Here is a 24,710-nt window from a genome sequence, read left to right on the forward strand (position 1 = left end):
TGTTATCTGCAGAAAATTTGGCCAGCAAGGTGACCTAATGTCCAGGAATCATTAGGCAATGTCATAGAGGCAGAAAAGGTGTATCAGCAGCAAGGAGCAATCCTGGGAGGAAGTCTCTGGGGCCATGCCTCTCCAGAGTGTACTCATCACAGCATTCAAGCCAATGGGCATCTCCAAGAAACTCATGCACTTGCTATAGCCTTTCCTAGATGGCTTCTGTCAACACACACACACACACACACACACACACACATACACATACAAATAAAAAGAACCATGACTTCTATATAACCTGGGATTCTTGAATAATGTGCTATAAATACAAGAAGGGGAATCTAATACAGAAACCACTAAACACTGATCTGGACCTGATCTCTGGATAGGAAAACTTTAATTCTAATAATTTTGAGATGCTACTTTCCTCATCTCTACTTCTAAATGTTAGCATAAGGTTTGTGCCCTGTCAGCAATAACCTAGAGTCACTATATAAATGCAAACCCACAGCACCACAAGAGATTCCGTGCAGAGGAGGGCTCTGCTTAAGAAAAGTCTGTGAATATAGGAAGTCAAAATCCACCTTGAAGCAGGGTCAGAGCAACAGAACAAAACCCCACGTCCAGAAATCCACATGACTGAGAAAAACTGGAAACTGCAAAGACATTAAGGAAGGAATCTGAAAAGAAAAAAGTAGCACATGGAAAAATAGGCACATTTGAAAAATAATTGAATAGAAGTGTTAGAAAAAAACATAGTGTCTGTACTGAAACCACAGCAAAGACACCAAGAACGGCCTAGAACAGACAAAAAGGCACCAGTGAAGTGGAAGCAGAGGCACGGAACACAGCCGTGCACACACTATGACAGAAGCAATAGTGAAGAGAAATGAGTCGAGACAGACCAAGAATTGAGGGGACAGGAAAGGGAACCTGAAAACTGTAGTGTTCCAGAAGTAATATCTGAAACATTTCCAGAACTAATAAAAAGTACATGTACTCTGAATGAAACAGAAGAAGAAAAATTCAAAATACCAAAGGCAGAGGAAACAAAGCCCACACATGGCCGTAGAATTTAACCAATGAGAAGGGCAAGACCGTAACAGGAATGACGACAGAGGCAGATGCTTGAGGAGAGACACTGGAATGAAGACATCGACCAACAAGGACAGGGCTTGTCTCGAAGGCTTTTTTCCTATTGTATGTGTGCATGTGGCATGCAGGTACCCTGTCAACCAGGTGAAGGCATCAAGTCCCCTGGAGACAGTTGTGAGCTGTCAGACGTGGGTAGGGGAACTGAGCTCAGGTCCTCTACAGAGGCAGTATGCATTGTTAACCACTGAGTCATTTCTCCAATCCCCACCAGGTTATTTTTAAAGTTATAAACGGAAGTACTCTCAGTCCAGAATTCTATGTTCAGCTAAACTAATTCTCAAGAGCAAGGACATACTAGTCATTTTCAAAGAGATGTAAAAATGAACATACTAGTTTCTGCAGGAAGAAAGGTCAGAAAAGGAAACTGAGTAAGGAAGAAACAGAACACAAGAAGTAAGTGAACAAGAATTTATATGCCTCTAGGTACATACAGGCCATACTGATCATTAGAACAGCAATGGTTATGTATTGCAACATAAAGACTGTGAGACTAAAATAGCGCATGGTAAGGTTGTGAAAATTGGGGGAGGTGTGACAGAGAAAACACAAGTGTGTGCTAGCGAATAGGTTGTGGTGCTCATTAGTCAACCTCAACAAAATATCACTAGAAAATCAAATCTAGCACCAAAGAAAGAATAATTATTACACATAATGAGCAAGTAAGATTTATCTTCGAGTGCAAATTTATACGTAATAGCATGTATAAAATTTAACCCAGCATGGATCAAAGACAGGAGACGGTAGTGGCTGAGACAGCTAACGGGCACATTGTTTTTGTTTTAGGGCGACAAAAATGTTCAAAAGTGGTCACTGTTACAGGGTCATAGCACTCAATACCCCAAGGCCAGTGAATATACTTTAAATAGGAGAACTGCATGACAGGAATAATTCCCGAGAAAATGCATTAGAAAAAGCAGTAACTTTAAAATGTGTAAGCCTGGTGTGGCGGCACATGCCTACAATCTGGGAGACATAGCAGACACATCATGAGGTCGAGACCAGCTTGAGCTATACTATCACCTCCTACCTCAAAGGAAAATAAAGGACAGTGACACTGTGTGGCTGGAGACACCATACACTTTGGTCACCAGACATGCAGAAATCAAGCAGGAGCTGACCTGGAAGCAATCACGTTACTGGGAGGTGCTGTGCTGGCAGCTGGGGTTGGAGGGTCATCAACAGTCTTACCTGGGATAGTACTTGATAACAGCACTGATGCTGCGAGCTACAACAACCCTCGTGGCAAGATACACTGGGGTGCAGAGTGGAATGAGGGTTTCGAGGATGACCAGCTGTTTCTCTTCAGATTTATGGTCTACCCCATGTAAGGAAACTCGTATTTAGTACTGAAGATCTGGGCAAGAGTGTATGGCTAGAGAGACCGCAGGGCCTAGGGTAAGCCTGCTATAATTTTGGTCCTCATCAGAGCAGCAGTATCTTCCTTTGTTAAAGTAGAGGTTTCACTTGATCAAAGTGCAGAGTGTCAGGGATGCTCAGCTACAGACAGGATGCATATGCCACTTCCCTCAGACCTCCGAGCGGAGAGGTGACAGAGATCCACTTAAGCACTTACGTACCTTTTTAGGATAACTTTTGTCTCTAAGTTGACATCGTATTTGTGGAGTATAATACATTCACACAGTACACAATGATCAAACCAGGGTATCAACAGTTGTATCAAGCGGCAGTCACTCCCTGCTGGGAACTGTACTAACCTGGAGTACTGAGGAACAGAATAGGCATTTCCCCTCCCTGACTGCACTTTGCTAAAAATTACCTGCTTTTCTCTACCAATCCCTTCTCCTATCTGTCTCACCCTCTATATAAGTTTACATGAAAATATAGGAACTTATCTTCCAGGTCATAGGGTACTAAAGAATTACTTAAAGAAAACATAAGATCATAAATCATGAGAAAAGATTCAGAATAATTCTAAGTTCGTCTGCATTTAACATCTCTTTATCTTGAGAATCAATGAGAAGAAAAGCTAACTGTTAAATCTTTAAAGGGGCTGTCATCTAGAATATTATAGAGAACTCCTGCCACTTAACATTAAAAATATATAGCCAGGTGGTGGTGGTGATGCATTTAACCCCAGCACTTCAGAGGCAGAGGCAGGCAGATCTCTATGAGTTCAAGGCCACCCTGGTCTACAGAGCAAGTTCCAGGACAGCCAAAGCTACATTAAACAAACAAACAAATAAAACCCTGTCTTGAAAAACCAACCAAACAATTGAGTAGAAAAAATGTATACAAATATAAAAAATGAATCCTTCCAAGGGTTAGAGAAACTGCAATGGCTGAGAGCACTTACTGTTTCTGCTGAGGACCAGGGTTCGGATCCTAGCATCTACATGACCGTACACAATCATCTGTATAATATGTTCCTGAGAATCTGATGAACTCTTCTGGATTCTATCAGACCCACATACATCCAGGCAAACACTCATGCACACAATTTTTTTAATCTTAAATTAGTCCAAAGAAATTTAAGAGAAACCCATCTAAGAGGTGTTGTGGATTTGGTCTAATGCTTGCATTATGCTATTTGGGTTCCTAAATTTTCACAAGAGTCAGTATGTAAGACACTGACCCTAGTTGGTTCTGATTGGTATGTAAAGTTGCCAGCAGCCAATGGCAGGAAAGGAAGACAGAGGTGGGACTTTAGGATTCATGGGCAAGGGTAGAAAGGACATCTATGACACCAGGAAAGGAATAAGATCCAGGCTTGAGAGCTGCAGAAGAGAGAGAGCACACTAATCATGTAAGAGCAGGGAAATGTGGCCCCAGCCTCCCCCTAATTGGGTCTAGGGTAACAAATATGGAATATAAATTTTAATAAGTAATAACTCAGGAGTATCAGAGGGAAGGCACTAGCAGCATGTAAGTTTGGGAGTGGCCCAGCTATTAAGCTGTGTAAGGCATATTAAAATAGAATTCTGCCCTCCTCCTGTGTTTTGTGTCTGTGTGTCTGTGTGTGTGTGTGTGTGTGTGTGTGTGTGTGTGTGTGTGTGTGTGGTGTGTGTGTGGTGTGTGTGTGTGTGTCTTTCATTTGGGAATCCAGAACATTGGGGCAGCAGCAAGAAACTCACAGTACTACCACCAGGATGATCTAGAGTAGCGTTAATTGCCAACAGCAAGAGGAACCGTAAGTGGTCAACAAACACTGAACCCTAAACTTGTGTCTTCATCAGACATGTGCCACCTGCTACTGACAAAATGTGGATCAGGCAAGTGTCAGCCTTCTGCCAGGACCTCCCAGCTTCCTGCTACTGGGTTTCTAGTGGTAGTTTTGCTCTTGCTGAAGGGAAAGCCTCAAATATCTTAGCTATATGTGGAAGACGTTCCTCAAAGAGGTCCTACATGTCCATCAAAGATACACCTAGAACATAGTTCTTCTGGCACAGAGGACACTTGCCCTAGAAAGTGCTTTGCTAACAAAGTATGAAAGGAAAACCTTCAAATTAATTTTGGATGCACAGTCACTTCTGAGAGTTTGTGTAATTTTCGTGGGGTTAGAGGACACATTGCTTTGGTTAAATATTTGGTTGTAGTTTTTAAAAAGCAGTATTAAAAGATAATCAGTTTCACTTCTAATCTAGGACACATAAAACCCAACTATGGAAAGAACTAAGGCTCATAATACTGAATATAGTATTTAAGCAAATTATAACCCATGGTTTCTGGCAAGAGTAAACGTTTAGAAAGCAATTTGATATACTAAGTGAAATCGTGTATGTCTTAGACTAGACACTTGCTTTCAAACATAAGCCTAAGAAAACAGAGCCAGAAGAAATAAAAAGAATGTGTTTCAGAGTCCTTCACTACAGAAAAGGGAGAAAAAACTCCCCTTAATATGGGGATAATTTAAAATCAAGAAAATATTTACACAATGAACCCATGCCACAGTGTGACATATACCTGTGACATATATGTGTGACGTATACGTGTAAGGAATCGAAGGAACTTTAAAGTTGCTGCTGACCTTTAAAGGCTGCTTGCAAACACAGAACTAACACATCTTATTATTTAGGTAAAATTCTTTGTAGGGATGTAATTCAGGCCCTTAGATGTTCTAGGCAAGTACCTGATACTGAACCAAATCCCCAGCCCTAACAAATAAAGACTTGATGACAGGGGCTGGAGATATGCTCAGTGGTTAAGAGCACTGGCTGCTCTTCCAGAGGTCCTGAGTTCAATTCCAAGCAACCACATGGTGGCTCACAACCATCTGTAATGGGATCTGATGCCCTCTTCTGGTGTGTCTGAAGACAGCTACAGTGTGCTCATATACAAAAAAATAAACCTTTTTAAAGAAGAAACTTCACACACACACACATACACACACACACACACACACAAACGCACACACATCTACAAACCTGACCTGGAAACAGAAAACATTATATGTCACTGGGAGGTGAGAGATGCACAGAGTGTGAGCTCATGAGAAGCAGCCAGAATAATGTAAAAGTTACACGTACCCAATATGTGTATGAGAAGCTACAGGTTTAATGTTTGCTTTCTTTTAATTTATCTTATTTTTGTGTGTGTGTGCATGCGCACCACCCCATGTGGCTCCTAGAAATGAAACTCAGGTCCTCTGGAAGACCAGCAAGAGCTCTTAACCACTGAGCCACACTGCTCCTGACTCTGATGATGTTTTATAAAAATACATGAAACAGATGCAGCAACATGCTAATGTTACCCAGCGTTCTTACATCTGCAGGATAGGAACAGATAGATCTGTTCTACTATTCTTTTTTTTAAAAAGGTTTTTTTGAACAGTTCCCAAATAAGAAATAAAAAAAGCTGATAATTATTCTGGTTGTGGGTACCTGAGAACCACAGTGGTTAGAAGAATAATTAAGAGGCTCTAACTTGCAGTGCATTCATATAATTCAACTGTTTGTCAATATGCTGAGCCAAGTCAAATGCACTTACTTGCTCAAGCTCTCTGTTGAGGGCATCAACTTTCTCCTTTAACCTGTTACCCTCCGCCTCCGCAGTGATAAGCTCCAGTTTGAGCGTGTTGTTTTCTGCCTCTACTTGACGGGACTTATTTTCCCAGTTCTCAGCATCCTCGTTGGCCTTTCGGAGTTGTTCCATTATTTGCCGGTTCTCAGATTCCTAAAAGGCAGACGTGGTGTATTACTTTAGAGCTTTAGAAGTATTTAGCATAAAGTGCATATGGAGCACTGCTGTCTGCGCCACTGGGAAACCACTTCCTCCATAGCCTTGAAGAACCATCCTAACCCCTTAGCCTAGAGAGGGGTCATCCTGTAAGCAACATAGCAAAGAATACCCCCCTCACCCCGCGACAGTCAGTTACCCACTCAGCAGACTACTCATCTTCAGGACTGGACACGCATATCCTGCGTTTCTTCTCAGAGAATCTTTTCCTCCATGACTGTTTACTGACCCCTGCTGGCCTCAGCTGCTAACCTCATCACCATTCCCTTGCTCCCGACCATTTTTACTGAGCTGTATGCACTAGCCACAGAATCTCTACATGACTCCTGCATATCTTAAGTGTCAATTTATGATAAGATTTATTTTCATTATTTTTAACTGGGATGTGTGTGTGTGGGGGGTCCTCTGGAGTTGACTTTGCCTCTGAACACAGAACTTGAGTCCTCTGAAAGAGTGCTCTTTAGCACTAAGCCACGTCTGAGGTTTTCTTGGTCACAGACAACCACATGCAGGTAGACACACACAATCACACAGAATATACACGCATAGGAAGAAAAGACCTCAGCACTGTGGTCTGCCTAACTGTTCTTTAAACGTTAACAATTATCTCAGGGATGTCTAGAATGCTCTCTTGCTGGAAACAGTGCATGTCCCTATCAGAAATCCTAAGCTAATAAAATAACTAAAGTACAACAAATGGACACCCCATCCCGTCTAGTCAAATGTTCCCCCAGACTCACAAGTTCCAAAGCTCCTGAAGGCGACAGGTACAACCTAGGAGTCCTAAGAATGCCTTGCCTCACCAAGCCCTTAAAAATTGTGTTTATGTACACTATGAACAAATGTTCAAAATGTTTGTATGTGATATTAAATGATATGTTAAATAAAATACACAGATAAGGGAAGTAAAGTTCCAATAGACACTTTGAGTCTCGTGTAGGTAACACCATACCTAGGATATTGATCTATTACACTATTTTAGACATTTTACCTCAGTACATCTGTGTGTACTTAATACACAGTAATAAATGTATCTCCATGTTCAGCACAAACTATGTATTACAGAGCACACACACACACACACACACACACACACACACACACCTTAGATCAAGTAGTATCTAAAGAGATATGCAGATGACAGTAACCTACTGATTCTTAGAACAGATGGTCTAAAAGTAGAGTGATCCATTCTACCCTGTCGATCAATCAGGAAGAGCCACTTTTGTCGTGTATAACAGAAAACACAGTATTTTACACTCCTTGTTCTTCAACTAGAGAGAATCTACTTACCTAGGATGTTTACTGTGAGTTTAGCAGATGGAAAGGAAACGCGTTCTATAGTGTATAGCACACTGGTGATTGTGAATATAAGTGGCTAATGTGCACAGTCAAAACTGCAATGTCTGGTGAAATGTGAGTGTGACAAATCAGGAGACTAGGTCTTAGGAAAACCAGTGTCTGCGCACCTCAGACTTTAATATGTTCTTCAGTTTGTTAACCTCCAGGTTCGTATCCTGGACCTTCTGCTTTATGTCGCTGAGTTCATTGTGTGTATCATTCAGTTTTTTGGACAGTGCCTATGGAAAAAATAGCTAGATTTAACTATAATAAATAGACATTCATATAAGTGAAAACATCTAAACTAAACTGTAAATATTTGAATCAAATGATTATATAAAATTAATATAACAACCATATCAAAAATCTATGTAAAAGAGGTTTTAAAGAAAACAACCAAAAACAAAACAAAAAATCTCAAAGTAAACAGGCAAAGGCCCCAAACAGACAAGTCATCATAAGGGAACATAAGTTGGTAACACAAATTAAACTTTATTAGTAACCAAAATATGCTAATTTAGACAAAGGAATAGTGTTTTGGCTATTATAGTTAAAGAGTTAGAGTTTCAATTGTGATAAGGAATGGAAATTTCTATGTATTGTTTACTGTAAACAAGATTTTTTCAGAGAGAACCTGTGCACCATTATCATAGAGATGTACTGAGCATTTCCAGATGCTCATAAGAGAAGAAAGACATTCTCTATGTATGAAATATAAAAATTCTATTCACAATGCTTAAAATCGCAATTGCTGTGAATCAGTAAAAATACACGTGAAAAGCTAAGACAACAGTAACTGGATGGTAAAGACACCAAGAGATATTTCTTTTTCCTTTCCTTCAAATAAAAAAGTTCTACAATGAACTTATAATTCTGTTAAAAGGTGTGGTATTAAGAATAAAACTTTTAAGGTTTCCCATTTTCCAAAATTTCTACAATGTTCTTTCTTAGCCTGATGTTTATGAAAAAGACCTCTCTTATTTGATCTAAGGAAAGAAGAAAACTACCCTGGAACACATATAAACTCTTATGATGCTAGTTTTCTTTTGGTGACCAATCACACTATGCAGTTTAAGGGGGCAGAGAAATTTATAGCGTGGTGAGCTACTAAGTGGCATTCTGAACACTACAGCGACTGCTTCACTTACCATCCACCTTACAAATTATGCCATTCTTAGAGTTTAAATGGATAATGCCTAGCAATGAGTCTTGGAGAACGAGCTCTATTGCCCCCCACATAGAAAGGGCATCAGGTTTTCACTCTACCTACATCTTAAAGTGTACGTAAAGGCAGCCTGGTGGCTTAAATGAGAGCTGCCCGGTAGGCTCATGTGCTTGGATGTTTGGGAAGGCTTAGGAGGTGCAGCCTTGTTGGAGGTAGGTGTGTCAATGGGATAGGTTTTAGGTTTCCAATGCCAATGCCAGGCCCCGTCTCCTTTTCTCTCTGATGCTTCCTGTGGATGAGGATGTAAGTTAAGCTCTTAGCTGCTGTTCCAGGAGCATGCCTGCCTGCATGCCTGCCTGTCTGCCTGTCACTCTGCAAAAATTTCCAGGAACTAATCCTCTGAAACCATCAGCAAGCCCTAATTAAATAACTGTTTTGTAAGTTGCTTTGGTCGTGATAGTTCCTCACAACAATAGAACAATTAAAATTTTGAATTGAATGAGATAAGCAGAAACACATGTTAGATGTCAACAGTAGCTGTTAACTTAAGTATCCCAGAATGACATCAAATTGATTTACAGCCAAGGACAACCTTGAGCTCCTGGTCCTCTGGGTTCTACCTCTTGACTAGGGTACCCAGTGCCTGGTTGTGTATGGTTCTGGATGTTCTACTCAGAACTCATGCTTACCAAGCACATATCAACTGAGATACGTCACAGCTCCCTTCATTTGTTTTCTATTATTTCTCAAGAAATAGAATGTTTTAGTGTTCAAATGTATAGTGTTAATAGAACTGAAAACTGTCAGTGAAATATATTGTGTTACAGAGGAAAGATTAGAATTTCCCTTAAAAACAGTCATAGTGTTTAAAAGGTCCAAAACTATACCATAGTATACATAATATTTAAACAGAGTAATACGTAGTCCATCATAAATATGCCCCTGCTCTAAAACTTTTCATTGCTTTTAATTCTTGTTTGTTTATTCAAATACCATTTGATAAGATGTTTTTCTAAGGTTTAAAGCCAATTTATTCTATTCCATTCCTCTCTAATTTCGAATTCTTTCTGTTTGAGATGTTCATCTAGAAATTACATGTCAATCTGTTATGAAGGCAACAGCAAGAACGTTGCGAGTTGCGGTGTCTAAGCTTCTCTGCAGAATGAAGTGAGGGCTGTGCCTCCAAAGAAAGCACTTCTTTCCTTTGGGAAAGCGATTCTGGGAACAAGAAGTGTACCTGGTTTTCTTGTTTGGCTTTGGAAAACTGTTCTTGAAGATTGTCATTCTCGTGAGCCAAGATATCTCTCTCCCTGGCAATCTGGCCCAGCTCATCATTTGTTTCATCCAACTGCCGGCGCATCCTGGAAATGTCTTGTTCGCACATAATTAGGGCTTCGGTAGACTGTCTATTCCACAAATCAAACAGTACACAAGAAGAGACAGTTACTGAAATAGAATAACAAGTTCTCACAGGACAGAAGATGGACAGTTAGCATGAAAGCGAACGGTGGAGGTTTGAGACTTTTACATTTAAAGTGCTGCAAACACGCTTCCATTCCCTCTGGCAGGTGCACACTGCAGTGTGGAAGTACAGACAGACACAAGTCAGTGAGTGGGTCACTGCATCTCAAACTTCCAACACATATAGGAAGTTCCCCCATACTTCTATTAGAGCTGACTCTCCTGTGCCATGTTCTCTTCCTCTGTGCTTTTAAAAGTCAGTTTTCAGAGTCCGTTCTTCTCCGTCTAGCCCTGCTTTTCAGAGCAACCCCTGTCGTGTCCACAACTCCAGCAAGGGTTTTCATTCTTAACACAACGTGGATTTCAAATATAGGAGACACACCCTCCTGTGTCTGACAGTAGCTCCAGAGATACTTAATTGATGAATTAGAGCCTATTCTCAAAATGGGCAACACTTTCCAGCTGGCTTCCCAAGGACTGATTCAGACTACCAGGGGCAGATTGACTAGTATCCCACAGTGAAGGAAAGCAACAGCATGTCTGAAATGCAGATCTTTTAGGGCATCTCTTAGTGTTATAATGCCCTTTGATTAAGGTCAGTGGGAAAGAAACTTCAACTTAACCTAGACAGGATGATAAAAACCCAAGATCCTTCTGGAGGGAAGGTGTGGGTCATGTTCCTATATAAAGAATCCAGATTTACTGAGGTAGTTTTTGAAGATAAAAGAAATGCAGAATGAGTAAGTAGTACATTATCAGCTACAGCCACATGACTAGTTATAGAAACCAGGATTTTAATTATCATACATTTACTGTGTGTCTGCCTGTGCACATGTACATACATACTTATTAAGCAGATCTATTTGTCTTTCTTTCCTGTATTATAGCTTTATCATGTAATACATTGATTTAGTTGCTTTCAGAACTTATGTGTCATATCTATATTACCAAACTTAATTCATGAATTATCAAGAGTAAACATTCCTCAAGGGACTTTGCCATTGTTATGGAAGAAGAATTAGTTGGATGTGGGATAGGTATTTCACATCACATTGGCTTATGACCTTGTTACATTCCTCATTTAAAAATTAATAAAGACATTAGATGTGACTGTGTGTCAACTTGGTAGGAGGTAGAGTTGTCTCCATGGTTAGTTCCCTGCTAACACTACAGATTCCTGCTTCCTGGACATGTGTACAAGTTTTCAGAGGTTCTTTTAAGTTCAGAGGCAAAAATCATCTTTCTCTGAACACACCCTGCCATGTACAATGGGGGACTGGAAGCCCGACATTTCCCTAAAGTCTCTCATCACAAACAACTCACTCCTTCTATTGTTCTTATCTCTTCTAAAGCCCAATTTAGTACCCCTTCTTCCTGGATAGTTCAGTAAAACATCATCTTAAAACTCTAAAATCTCTAATAGTCTTTATTTACTTGCTAAGGATGCAAATCAAACTCGTCTGTGTAGTGTACAAGCCTCTTCACATGTCTGGCTCCTCCTTTCGTCACTTCTTTTTATCCAAAGATTTATTTAATATCCCATGTATGCATGTTCTGCCTGTATGTGTGTATATATACTGCATGCATGCCTACTGCAGGACAGAAGAGGGCGAGATTACCTGGGCCACCATCCTCTGCAAGAACAGAACATGCTCCGTACAGCTGAGCCATCCCTCCAGCCCCCTTCACTTTGCTTATACTTGAGCGAACTGTGGGTCTTTGCTACTATGTCTGATTTGGAAGCCCTTCCTTTGTGTCTCCTGGGACACACCCTCCCCTTTACTCTCCGAGACAACCTAAGCCTCTTTGAGCATCAGCCTCCTGGCTTCCAGTCTCCTTGATCCTATTGTGACTCCAGCAAGAATGCCAGTCTTTTGATTTACCTTGATGCCTGCTCCATCTCAGCAATGATATTCTTCATGCCTGAAATGGTCTTTTCCTTAAAATCAATAAAAATAGTAAGTTAACATTATTTAAAACACATTTCTACTAAAGCTGAATGAATACCAAGAACACTCTCCCATGATTTCCACCTGTTTGTAAACATTTACACCATATTTTCTACACTTCAAAGCCTATAATCAATGGATAGACTTGTACTGGGTAAACTTAATACATTCATAAAAGGAAAGAATTAAGTGTATTGATCTGATACCATATAACTAACATTGTGTTAAAAGATTTGTGTAATCATCCAGCTATATAAAACGCCCATAACTACCATGCTTTGGCAGTAAAATATTCCACACTAAATAGTATTAACTTACTTCTGTATGTTCCTTATATTAAAAACTTGGAAAAGTGAATGTTTCTTTTTAATTACTTATTTTATTTTTAAAAATATAATGTAATATAATAATGCTATTTCCCCTACCTTTCCTCCCTCCAGACTCCCCCATGTTGTCATGTACATGTATGTGTATATATGTGTGTGTATGTATGTATATATATATATGTGTGTGTGTGTGTGTGTGTGTGTATAAACACATTGCGCGGTATATGCATGTATGTTTCCAGGGCTAACATTTAGTACTAGATAACCAATTGGTGGATCTGAATGTACTGATTCACATGCCTCACTCTAGGGCATCTTTAGCTTGTGCTCTTTAACAGAATGATGAAGTCTCTGTATGTGACAGTATGACCTAGTATTATGCCAGGGCATGATTAAAACAACCATTAAGAAAACAATTCATACCCCTGAAAACAAACTCAGGGAAGAAAGCCTTAAACACACACACACACACACACACACACACACACACACACACACACACATTTTTTAAAAGTAAAAATGGCAGTTTGGGGTTTTAAGTAAGTTGTGATGTCATATATTTAAAAATGAATTTAGAAAACTTCACTGAACATCTAGTGCCTTGAAATACATTACATGATTAAGTACAAAATATACTTCATAACCCTAAACAAGGCTTTTTTTAATCAAAAGGATAAAAAAAGAGATTCTATAGGAACATATAAAATATCCAGGGCAAAAATTATTGACTAGAACCCAATAATATATCTTCTCAACTTTTCTTTTAGTAGAACACTAATATCACCATTCTTCAAACCTACCAACAGAAGAACATTTAATATTCCTAAAAATAAAAAATTAATATCCCTGGCATAACCTGAGTATGTTCTTCCAGTGAAGAATACACATTCATGTGAACTATTAAAGCACAATTATAAAGAAGAAAAACTAAAGCTTTCCAATTCTAGCTTTTCATTCCCAAAACTCTATGAGCTTGCTACTCTATTTTCTACCATCAAATAAAACCTGTGAAATTAAAGGGAAGATTACCAGGGGTAAAACAGCTTATCCACCCTAATGCAGAGTTCTCCAGATTGGCTTATTTCTGTCTCTCCACATTAGACCATGAATTGCCTTGCTCTCTTCTTATGGGCATTTTTTAGTTCAGTTCTAAAGTGTCACTACAGAGAACATTATCTCTTTTGTTTGGGTTTTGAGACAGAGTCTATTCTCTGGATGGCCTGGAACTTGCTATGTAGCACAGGATAGCCTTGAACTCACAGAGATCTTTCAGCCTCTGCCTCTGCCTTTCCAGGTTTTCAAGAATGTGCCACCATGCCTGGCAATCACTTTTAGCTCTATTGCTGTCTTAACAAATTATTTTCCCTTCAGAAAATGTATGGTTCATAAAACCTTTAAAATTTTAAAAGATTATTTCAGCAAGAAAACGCACACACACAAAACACACACACAAAACACGTGTGCATGCGTGCACACACACACATACACATGCAGGCACCATTTCCTTCTATGACTTCAATTATATTCATGATTTCAAATTTATTTTCAATTTCCACTCTAAACCTAACATTCCAGCACCTCTAAGTATTACATTTACATGTCCCACAGACAACTCCAACTCAGGAGGTGAGTGATCACTCTTCCCAGACATGTTCTGTTTCCTGTGTTCCTTCCTCACACATAGGACTATTGAGCACATCTGATGTTTCTCTCCAAACTCCACAGCTTCTGAGGACGGGTCTCCTCGTCTTACTCTTTACAGTCCCTGTCTCTAGCCTCAGGTCCTCACAGCCCGTCTTTCATGACGATCTAATCAACAGAGCGTTCATTCTGAAACAGATCCAGCTGTAACCTGTCCTCACACCATCACAGATATAAAGTCCATGACAACAGCACGTGTATCTTAGTGATTGCTTGTTTTTCTATCTGTACGTAGCTCTCTTCAGCCTATGCTCTAACCACAAACTCTGGAACTGTCCTGAAATTCTCACACAGGAGAAGTGAACTTTAGTGTAAACTTCTGTTTGTCTATCACATTCCCACTGTCCTCTTCCCTAAGTCCTTCTCTGGCTTATTTCTAGTCATCTTTTACAAAAACTTAGACGTGTCCCTCCCCGGAAGGCTTCCTAGACCTTTCTCCTTCTGGCCCAAGCCCCAGGCTGGATCAGACAAGCTTCTGACAAACTCCAGTAACACATGGCACCTTGTGGTGCAGCCCTGTCCTATAACAGTAGGGTGGTCTCTCTACTACACTGTGGACCCATTTACCCTCAGTTTTTATTATATCACCCAGGGCATGTCAATAAATATTATTGAAAGACTGGATGACAGATAGATATATTAATGAATTAGTTCCCTTAGAACAGAGAAAGCCCCTACTTCAATGATACAATCTTTGCTTTAAAAAAATATATTAGGTAAAAACAGACTAGACTTGCCTTCAGGATCAGTTTATGAGCTAAAAGGAGCTTTCGTATTTTTCTATTTCCCTCATGAAATCTTCTATTATTGTTTAACAAGAACAAAATCATGGCTGACATGATTATCCAGCTTTACAAACAAGAAGCACACAGCCTATTCTCAAAGACTGACAATGGCACTAAAATACCTTAAATAAACTGAGCTTGGTGGTGCACACTTTTAATCCCAGCACTTGGGGAGGCAGAGACCTCTGGGAGTTTGAGGCCAGGCTGGTCTACACACTAAGTTCCATATCATCAGGGCTACACAGTGAGACTTGTCCAAAAAACAAAGTATGTTCCTATTTTACAACCACAAAGGAAGTTTTCATGGAATGAATATATGACATTCTAAGGTAATGGATTTAAAATGTTTGAAAGAAAGTCATTTTTACCACTTTATTTTGATGCTAGATTTAATCATTATCAGTGAATATGAATCACTAATTCATGACAGAAAAGAACATTTAAAACATCAGCTAGTGGATTTGCATATATGTTTTCTAAAATGTGCTTAAAACATTTCAACATCGGGTTTTAAAGTTTTGGCTTTCTAGGAAAATCTGAGAAAATCCCATTCTTTATTCAAAGTCAAATAGCCCACAGTTTCATATTTAAACATTTCATTTAAGCATATCTTGTCTACCAGCTCTCAGAACATACTTTCATTGCCAAACTCTCTCCAAGGGATGCAATATTCTCAGACTTTTTATCCAAACATGTTTGCAGGCATTCCTTTTCTTTAGCCAGATCATTGAGGGTTGCACCAAGAATGCTGATTTCTTCTCGCTGTGCAATATTTTGCCTCGTAAAATTATCTAAATAATTATAAAGGTGTTGTTTTAATCAGGATAGAATCTTTTTTTCTAGTTCACCAGACTGAGATAAAATTATCTAAATAATTATAAAGGCGTTGCTTTAATCACGATAGAATCTTGTTTTTTTCTAGTTCACCAGACTTACGTATTCTTCAACCAGTTGCCCTATGCTACCCAATCACTTAAGAGTACTATATCCCAAATAAAATCTTTTTCTGTGTGATCACAGACAATGGGGAATCACAAAGTTCTAAATGGCAATAAATATAAAAGCACAATTAATGTCTTCCAATGAGAGCAAAGGAAAACTGTGTCAACATCTAAGCAGACAGGTCTGTGAGGGAATGAATGAGACAGGTGGGGCATCAACCAACCAACAGACTTTCTATTACCTTCCTCTCCCCTCTAGCCTAGAACACATATGTAATGTAAAGTTGACAACAAAATTTAACAAAATATTATATCAAATCAGCTTTAGAGCCAATTGCTTCCCAATATTTTGATTCTTCTTTATTGTTCTAAAATGTCTAAGAAAGAGGATCATCTCTAGTATCCTCTGAGAACCAACTCTGACCAGTCAATGTCAGTGTTGAAGGCACTGACAACTGATTCAGAGCAGAGATGTTTAAACGGTGCTTTATCATCCAACTGTCAGAACCACCTGGGAAATACACATTTTTACGCACAGTAACTTGTATTTTAGCAAGCACACCATGCCCCACACCTCACAGTGGTTCTAATCCACAGTGGGTGGGAACTGCTGCAGAAGTCAATGCTCTAGGACAGCAGAATTTCCCGGCACAAGCCTTCAACAAGTCTGCCTCCAGTGGTTGTTGTTAGCCTTCTAGGAGACCATGGCGCATACCAGAGTTTGAGAACCACTCTTCTGGTGCTCTAAGAGGAGAATGCTGGTAGACCAGTCCTCGAGAATGCTGCCTATGGGTTAAGCCCTGTCAAGAGCCATTCAGTGCAACGATTACTAGGTAATGCCATTCTATCATCTATAGTACTTAACAATAGGCCTTTCTGTATGGGCAGTGATGACTCCCAAGCAACAGACATGTATTGATGTGTCTATATCTATGTATATTTCTACTGAAACCCAGTCAACCTATCATCCAGATATCATGGTGATGTCCACATGACAACCTAGGATTCAGCTGAGAGAATGGTCTCTTCGTATGCCTATATGGGTTCCTTTTTTTTTTTTTTTTTTTTTTTTTTTTTAAGTAGGATATTTTCTTTACTTACATTTCAAATGTTATCCCCTTTCCCGGTTTCCCCTCCGGAATCCCCCTATTTCATCCCCCCTCTCCTTCCCTCTTAATTACATTAATTGATGTGGAAAGACACTTCTGACTTGGGAGTGGGAACATCATCTAGGCAGTAGGTCCTGAGCTGTATAAAAAAGTAGAGAGCGCAAGCTGAGCAGCAAGCATGTTCTGTTGCTTTCTTCCGTCTGTAGACATGTCTGCAGCTACTTTAAGCTCCCACTGTCTTGACCTTCCTGCCAGGATGAGGTGGTACTTTCGAACTGTGAACTGGAATAACCCTGCCTCCCTTAAGGGTCCTTTGTCAGAGTCCTTTATCATAGCAACAGAAAGGAGATTACCAATAGCCATTTCTGTAAAACTCTAACAAGCCTTAGTTGATGCCTTTGTATCTCCCTGCAGCTACCACGTTTTTTTCTTGATACTTGCCATCTCAGTGTATTTTGCTTGCTTGAATTTTTTGTTTTGTTTGTTTTCGAGACAGGGTCTCATGGTATAACCACAGCAGCAGGCTTGGTACTTGTGAAGTAGCCCAGACGGCCTGGAACTCACCGTCCTCCCATTTCAAACGCTGAGACTGTGGTTATGGGCTACCATGCTAGATTCTGGCTGGTTTTTAATTGTTTGGGATTACAAATGAAATCCCGTGGATAAAGTTCCCATGTGTGTTGATGTCATCACACCTAACTCTTCTTAGAAGTACCAGGTAAATTTTTGTTAGACTTATGAAAGATGAAATTATTTCTAATATTTGAAATTTTCAGAAAAAAATAGCCTTCCCTTGGGAAGAGCACACCAATTTATTATCCAATATAAAATATCTTAATAATCTAGTCCTTTATTTTGTTTAGCCATATATGTATGTATTTGTGCATATATGTATTTATGTGTGTGTATGTATGTGTATGTATGTATGTGTGTATATATGTATTTATGTGTGTATGCATGTGTGTATGTATATATGTATGTGTATATATGTATTTATGTGTGTATGTATGTGTATGAATGTATGTATGTGGTATATATGTATTTATGTGTATCTATCTGTGTATGTGTGTACATATGTGTGTATGCATGTATGTGTATGTATGTGTAAATGTAGGTATGTAGGCATCTGCACTGCTCAGTCTGTCATAAAGGCTCAGGCTGGCTTTACTTCACAGCAGCCACTCGCACTGGTGGGCAAGTCCTGGCATCTTCAATATGAGGACGTCTCACTGCTTTTCTGGCCTCACTTCAAGGATTCTGACCCTATCTCATGGTGCAAGTGTGTGTGTGTGTGTGTGTGTGTGTGTGTGTGTGTGTGTGTGCACAAGCTCGCGCTCGTGTGTGCACATATTTAATGTATGCATATGATATATACATATGTACACAAGTCCCCAGACTTTGTGTTCTTTCCCACTTCTATTTGCATTCTCATTCATTCCTGAATCACTGCTTCCTCCACAAATCACACTCTAGGCTTTTCTCGTCACTGTTAACAAGGCAGCCAGGGAGCTAAAGCTGACTGACATTTTTAGCTCCATGTTATTTCCTTTTCCAAAACGTCTCTGCTTTAAAACACCTTTCTTTCCTGCCTTCCAAGTAGATTCACTTATGGGTTTTTGTCCTACTTCTTTGGTTTTTTTCTGATCTTGCTCTGGATTCTCTTGTTCTTATTCTCTGCTTGTCTCCCCTCCCCTAGCTGACTGCATGGTTTTAAAACACCCATTTATATAAGGTATCTTATTATATTACCTTTCATATTTCTCTATTTTGTGTCTCAATCAGTAGCAATTCCACCTACCTAGTTACTCATGCTAGCCTTTACTAGACAACAGAAAGGAGCTTAAGTAACTCTTTCCTGAGATTATAATATAATTACATCCATCCACCCCTTTTCTTTCTTTCTCACAACCCCCCATAAAGCTCCCTTGTTCTGTTTCAAATTTATGACCTCTTTTTTTAAACTGTTGTTACTTATATATGTGTGTAAATATTTAAATCCAGCCTGCTCAGACAATATAGTGGTACTTGGATGTATGTTTTCAGGTCTGACCATTTGGTATTGGATAATCAATTGTGCTCTTTAATGTAAAGACAATTTTCCTGAGAATTCCAAATACTAAAAATAATTTCCCTTTTGGTTTTCCAAGACAGTTTTCTCTGTGTAGCCTTGGAGTCCTGGAACTGGCTCTGGAGACAAGAGTGGGCTCTGGAGACCAGGCTGGCCTCAAACTCACAGAGATCTGCCTGCCTCTGCCTACCAAGTGCTGGAATTAAAGGTATATGCTACCACTGCCCAGCCCTAATTTTCTCTTCTTTAGTCTTCCATAATCCAAACAAAAACGTATTTGCTGCTTGTAATAGCAATAAAATGTTCCCATTAACATAAAAAGGAATTTTTATCAAAATGATATTTTATAAACTCAAATATTATTGTAGATATGACTAAATAGGTGAACATTTTCTACCCAAAGTGAAAATACATATACATTACAATGCCTTTCAATAGCTCTGAGTACACTGCAACGTTATACAAATTAGAATCAGATTCTAATTAATTATCACACAGAAAAAGGATCTGTGGCTTTAACTATCTCTTGATTGATGAAATTCAAATCATAGCTAAGTATTTTTTCTTCTAGATCTAAGCTTTAAAATGTTATAGTAAAATAAAAATGCATTTTCCACTAATCTTATTCATAAACTTAAGGCTAAGGACCTCTCCATAAATGTGTGTGCACTTCATATATGTGCATTATATACTTTATATCTCTATATATACTTTAATTGTAACATAGAAAATTGAAATTTTACCAAAGTTAAGAAAAATAAAAGGTAATAACAGAAAAAGACTTACCAATTTTTTCATCCAAGCACATAATTTTCTCCTGTGTAAGCTGTAGCTCATATTTTTTCTTAGCAAGATGTCGCTGAGTATCAGAAAGATCTTTTTCTGTGTTTTCATATAAAAGTCTGAAAATATTTTAATAATAAAAACTAATTCTGGAATTTGTATGTTTTGTTAATGTTTAGTATATTTAAATCCAAAAGCTCTTAAGGACACTAATATGTTTCCCTTTTAATATGGCATTCTTATAAAACCACAATTTAGAAAATTTGCAAAATAAGGAGCTGGGCTAGCAAGATAGCTGGGTCAGTAAAATGCCCACTGTGCAGACATGAGGACTGAGTTCAGATCCCTGTGCACCCAAATAACAGGCTGGCTAGAAGCATCTGCTTGTAATTCCAGCACTGGGGCTGGGAGAAGGCAGGGAAGGCAGATTCCTGGAGCTCACTGGTCAGGCAGCCTACCCGATCAGTGAGCTCAAGATTCACAAAGAGAAAGGCTGGAACTCAAAAGTAGATGGAGAGAAACTAAGGAGGGCTCCCAATGGTGACTTCCGGCCTTCACACACGCACACACACACACACACACACACTCACTCTCTCTCTCTCTCTCTCTCTCTCTCTCTCTCTCTCTCTCAATATTTTTGCCTTGTTGTGTTTTGTTATGAACATTTTAGAATTATAATATCATAAAGATAAACTGAAATACATCTTACCTATACTTAATATTTAGTATTTTTAAATCTTATAATGTAGCTCTCTAGATTGTGGTTTTCTGTCTGAAAAGTATTACATGTGATAATCATGCACTTAGAAACAGGATCACAGATTCCCTGTTATCAGACTTTTAGGTTTATTCTGGGTTTTCACCTTTGCAGCTAAACCTTCTGTAAACAGGTTTATTGACTCCAAACACTGTCTGGCTTGTGTAAGCACTAGAAGTTGGGGAAGCAGTGGTGAACTAAGTGGGCACTGCCCAAACTCTCAGGAAGTTCACAGTCCCCAGTGTGGAAGTAAAGCAACCTCCATTTCTTGAAATATGAACGTCCATTCACCAAAATCACACTTAGGCATTTTAAAGATAATATGAACCCACTTTATTTTTATTTGTTTGTTTGTTTGGTTGGTTTGGCTTTATGGGACAGAATTTCTTCACATGGTCTGGGCTGTCCAGGAACTTGCTCTGTAGACTAGGCTGGCCTTGAATTCAGAGATTCAACTCCCTCAGCTTCCAAAGTGCCAGAATTAGAGATGTGTGCCATCACCACATGACACTTTACATAAATGACAAAATGTATGTAATTTGTATGGGATATCTACTTGTGCATAATCAAGGCCATGGCACTTAGATTAGTCATAGTTCAGTTTGTCTGACTCGGTGGCCTACAAAAGAAAAGGATGCCACAAGGTATCTTTATCACAAATAATAGACTAAAATAGCCCACATAAGGCCACTGAGATTTTCCACTAGTGGAAGTCTAGAATCTGGTGGTTTCTAAAAGCCTCAGGGAACTTTTCCTTGTGAAATTCTTAGTTTTAAAGAAAACAAAAGTCAAGTTGGTTCCAAGTTGGACACATAAAATTGTGATGCTGGCAAAACCTCTTTGGAGACAACACTCTCAGTCCAGGTGAAAGGCAGTGCTCAGAAACAGTCCTGCTGAAAAAGATCCCCCACCTCAAATGACAAGTTGTATAAGAAAACCATACACATTTAATAAGAGGCTAAAACTAAATTAGATACCCCCAAATTCCAGGGTATAGCACAAACAGAAACTTTAAAACGGATGTATTAAACATAGTCATAAACTAAACACAAAGTCAAAAGAAAAACAACAATTTTTAAAAATATAATCACAATATCATTAATATCGTTAAAATTTTAAAAACAACAAAGCTCAATGGACAAGTTAACAGATACAGCTAGAGAGACAATTAGCAAAATGGAGAAAACAAACCAGAGGAAATCACCTTTATTAAGACGACAGGTAAAAAGGTAGAAAACTGAGAAAGAGACATAAAGATGGAAATGTAAAGGTCTGTTATCTACCAAATCAAAATCAAAGAAAGAGAATCAAGGCACTGTTTGAAGGAATAGTGGTTAATAAAAGATGGAATCTTAGGATAAGGAAGCACTAATCTGAATCTATTATGGCAAATGTAAGCAGTTAAAAGTATAGAGCTTCAAAGGAATGAGAGGAGGGTAGGGGTAGATTAACCCAAACTAAGGATATGCAAATATTATGGAAGCCCACTTGAAAGTGAGCCAGTTAAGAACAGCAGGAGATCCAGAGGTAGAAGAAACACTCGCTGCTCTTGCAGAAGAGCCAATTCAGTTCCCAACACCCAGAGGGGTTCACATCCATCCCCCATTCCAGTTCTAGAGAGCTAATGTCATCTTCTGACCTCCATGGGCACCAGACACACATGTGGTACATGGGCATATATGCAAAAAATACTCATAAACATAAAAGAATGTCACGGAATGACAAAAGAAGTTTGAACAGAGGTATCCTGTGTGAACAGACATGCTCCAGAAGATATGTTATTAAATGAAACTCTCAGTGTTAGGTATAGGATACCTCCCTATGAATTATTAGTCAGGGATACCCCCAGAGCAGTGGTTCTCAACCTTCCTAATGCTGTGACTCCTTAACACAGTTCTTCATGTTGTAGTGACTGACCCCCAACCATAAAATTATTTTTGTTGCTACCTCATAACTGGAATTTGTATTGTTACAGATTATAATGTACATATCTGATATTTCCAGAGGTCTTAGGTGACCCTGTGAAAAGATCATGACTCAAAGCTTGAGAAGTATTATTCCAGAGACACCCACAACAATATAGGCTATTGCAGTCACTTTCTGATCGACCACCATAATTAGGCACCAAGACTCTATTGCTGAAGACACCAAATCCTTAGGTTGCAGGACACAGAGATGTCGCCTTGTGTCCCTGTGAAAAGATGGCATGGCTTTCACAGTGCTGGAAGGTGCTATGCAGGCTTCTAGGAGGAAATGACATGAATGGTCTTACACAGGCTATACATCTTACCTGCTAGGCAACAGTGCGACAGACAATGACACAATAATGGCAAGGTTGTGTGTAGGGTAAGCAACTGTTGGATTGAGGTCTTGATTGGATTTGAGGTCTGACTGAGAAGGGTACTTCGTGTTTTGTACTGTAAATATGGCCAAAATTCATGGATAGGAAAAGCCATAGGCCCAAGAAGTAATTGCTTAGTGTTGTTTTTCTAAATGATCATGTCAAACTGCCTTCTAAATTTCTGTTTTGCTTAATTCATAGATTTGAACTTTCTCAACTTTTGGCTAAGAAGCTTCTTGCTTCAGTAGGTGGTTAATGCAGAGGCTCCTACCTGTTCAGAGTGTTGAGAATAAATTACTTGGAATGCTTAGGGAATGTCATAAGAGAGAAGGCAAGAAGAGTGTAAGAACCAGAGGGTAGAGAGGAGTGCTGTTAAGTGCTATCTTTAGGATATAATATGAGTTTTGAATGCATGAATTCACAACTATGTTTACCTGCACAAGATCAAACTAGTTAAAAATTCTAACATGGTGGTAGGAGTGAATCCCAAGGCCAAACTCCTAGCCAAGGATCTACTGGCAGTTGGTTGTTGGGACGAGAGGGACAGTCACTTTTTCAAGGGGTGGCTATTGGCAGCTTGTCCATGCTCCCAGTAGACAGCACCAAAGCCCTGGGGTGGGGTTATTGAATGTATATTTTTTGGAACACTTGAATATATAGATAGACATACACACACATTTGGAGGGAAGGAGCAGAAGAGTTAGAGGTAATCTCAGAACAAAGACTAGTCTACCTGTACAGCAACCACATACTATAATCAAACTGGCTTCATTCCAGAGATGGAATTTTAAACACAAAAAATAAAAATAAGCTGTTAAATTTATTCCATTGTCAACTGGCCTTGTTTAAGATGCTTTCTTAAAAAAAAAAAAAGAAAAAGAAAAAAGCTTCTTAAATACTGATCCTACTGTTGTTAAACCAGTTAGTGGAGCTGGCTCAGCAGTCAAAAATATGTACTACTCTTGGACCTGTTTGGTTCCCAGCACACACATGGAGTGCCCACAACTACCTGTAACTCTGGCTCTATGGACATTTGACATCCCTGACCTCAAAGGCACCTACAATCTGGGCATATATCCATACACAGACACACAGACACATACAAACATGATTTGGGTGGAGGTTAATACAGAATTTCTCTGTGTAGCCCTGGCTGTCCTGGAATTCATTCTATAGGCCAGGTTGGCCTTGAACTCAAATATCTGCCTGCTTCTGCCTCCCAAGTACTGGGATTAAAGACTCAAGTATAATTTTTTTTTTTTTAAAAATCCTTTTAAAAAAGTGGTAAAATATGCCTTTAGTTTCAGCACCTGGGAGGCATGGCAGGCAGATTTCTGTGAGTCCTAGACCAGCCAGGGCCATATAAGGAGACCCTGTATCAAATATTAGTTAATTAAACCAGTTAGTACAGGTATACAAAGGAACATGTATGAATATCACTTTAATATTTGTGAGACTTAGGGAAAACAACCAGAAGAAAAGCATTTTTGTATAGATATCTCCTGGCAATTCTAAAACTGAACTTCCTACTGCATGGGTTTTCTTTGATTTCTTTATACGGCCCTATTTTCAAAAATCATTTATCACTTGATTCAGAAGTATTTTCCATTACTGCTTGAATGCAAACATAATTTACCCAAT

At 39.1% G+C, this 24,710-nt stretch overlaps 1 protein-coding gene across 1 annotated transcript in view; it reads right to left on the minus strand.

The window, feature by feature from the left end:
* TSGA10 (testis specific 10) overlaps window positions 1-24,710 on the minus strand; it is a 63,720-nt gene that overhangs the window by 15,290 nt on the left and 23,720 nt on the right. The window contains exons 9-14 of the mRNA XM_080916949.1: window positions 19,975-20,090; window positions 15,707-15,861; window positions 12,193-12,248; window positions 10,086-10,254; window positions 7,812-7,922; window positions 6,094-6,279 (exon numbers count right to left, since the gene is read on the minus strand). Coding sequence (XP_080773075.1) covers window positions 6,094-6,279; window positions 7,812-7,922; window positions 10,086-10,254; window positions 12,193-12,248; window positions 15,707-15,861; window positions 19,975-20,090 — 793 coding nt within the window. The remainder of the gene's footprint in view (window positions 1-6,093; window positions 6,280-7,811; window positions 7,923-10,085; window positions 10,255-12,192; window positions 12,249-15,706; window positions 15,862-19,974; window positions 20,091-24,710) is intronic.

Source organism: Micromys minutus (assembly GCF_963924665.1).
Source record: "Micromys minutus genome assembly, chromosome: 5".
Lineage (NCBI taxonomy): Eukaryota > Metazoa > Chordata > Mammalia > Rodentia > Muridae > Micromys > Micromys minutus.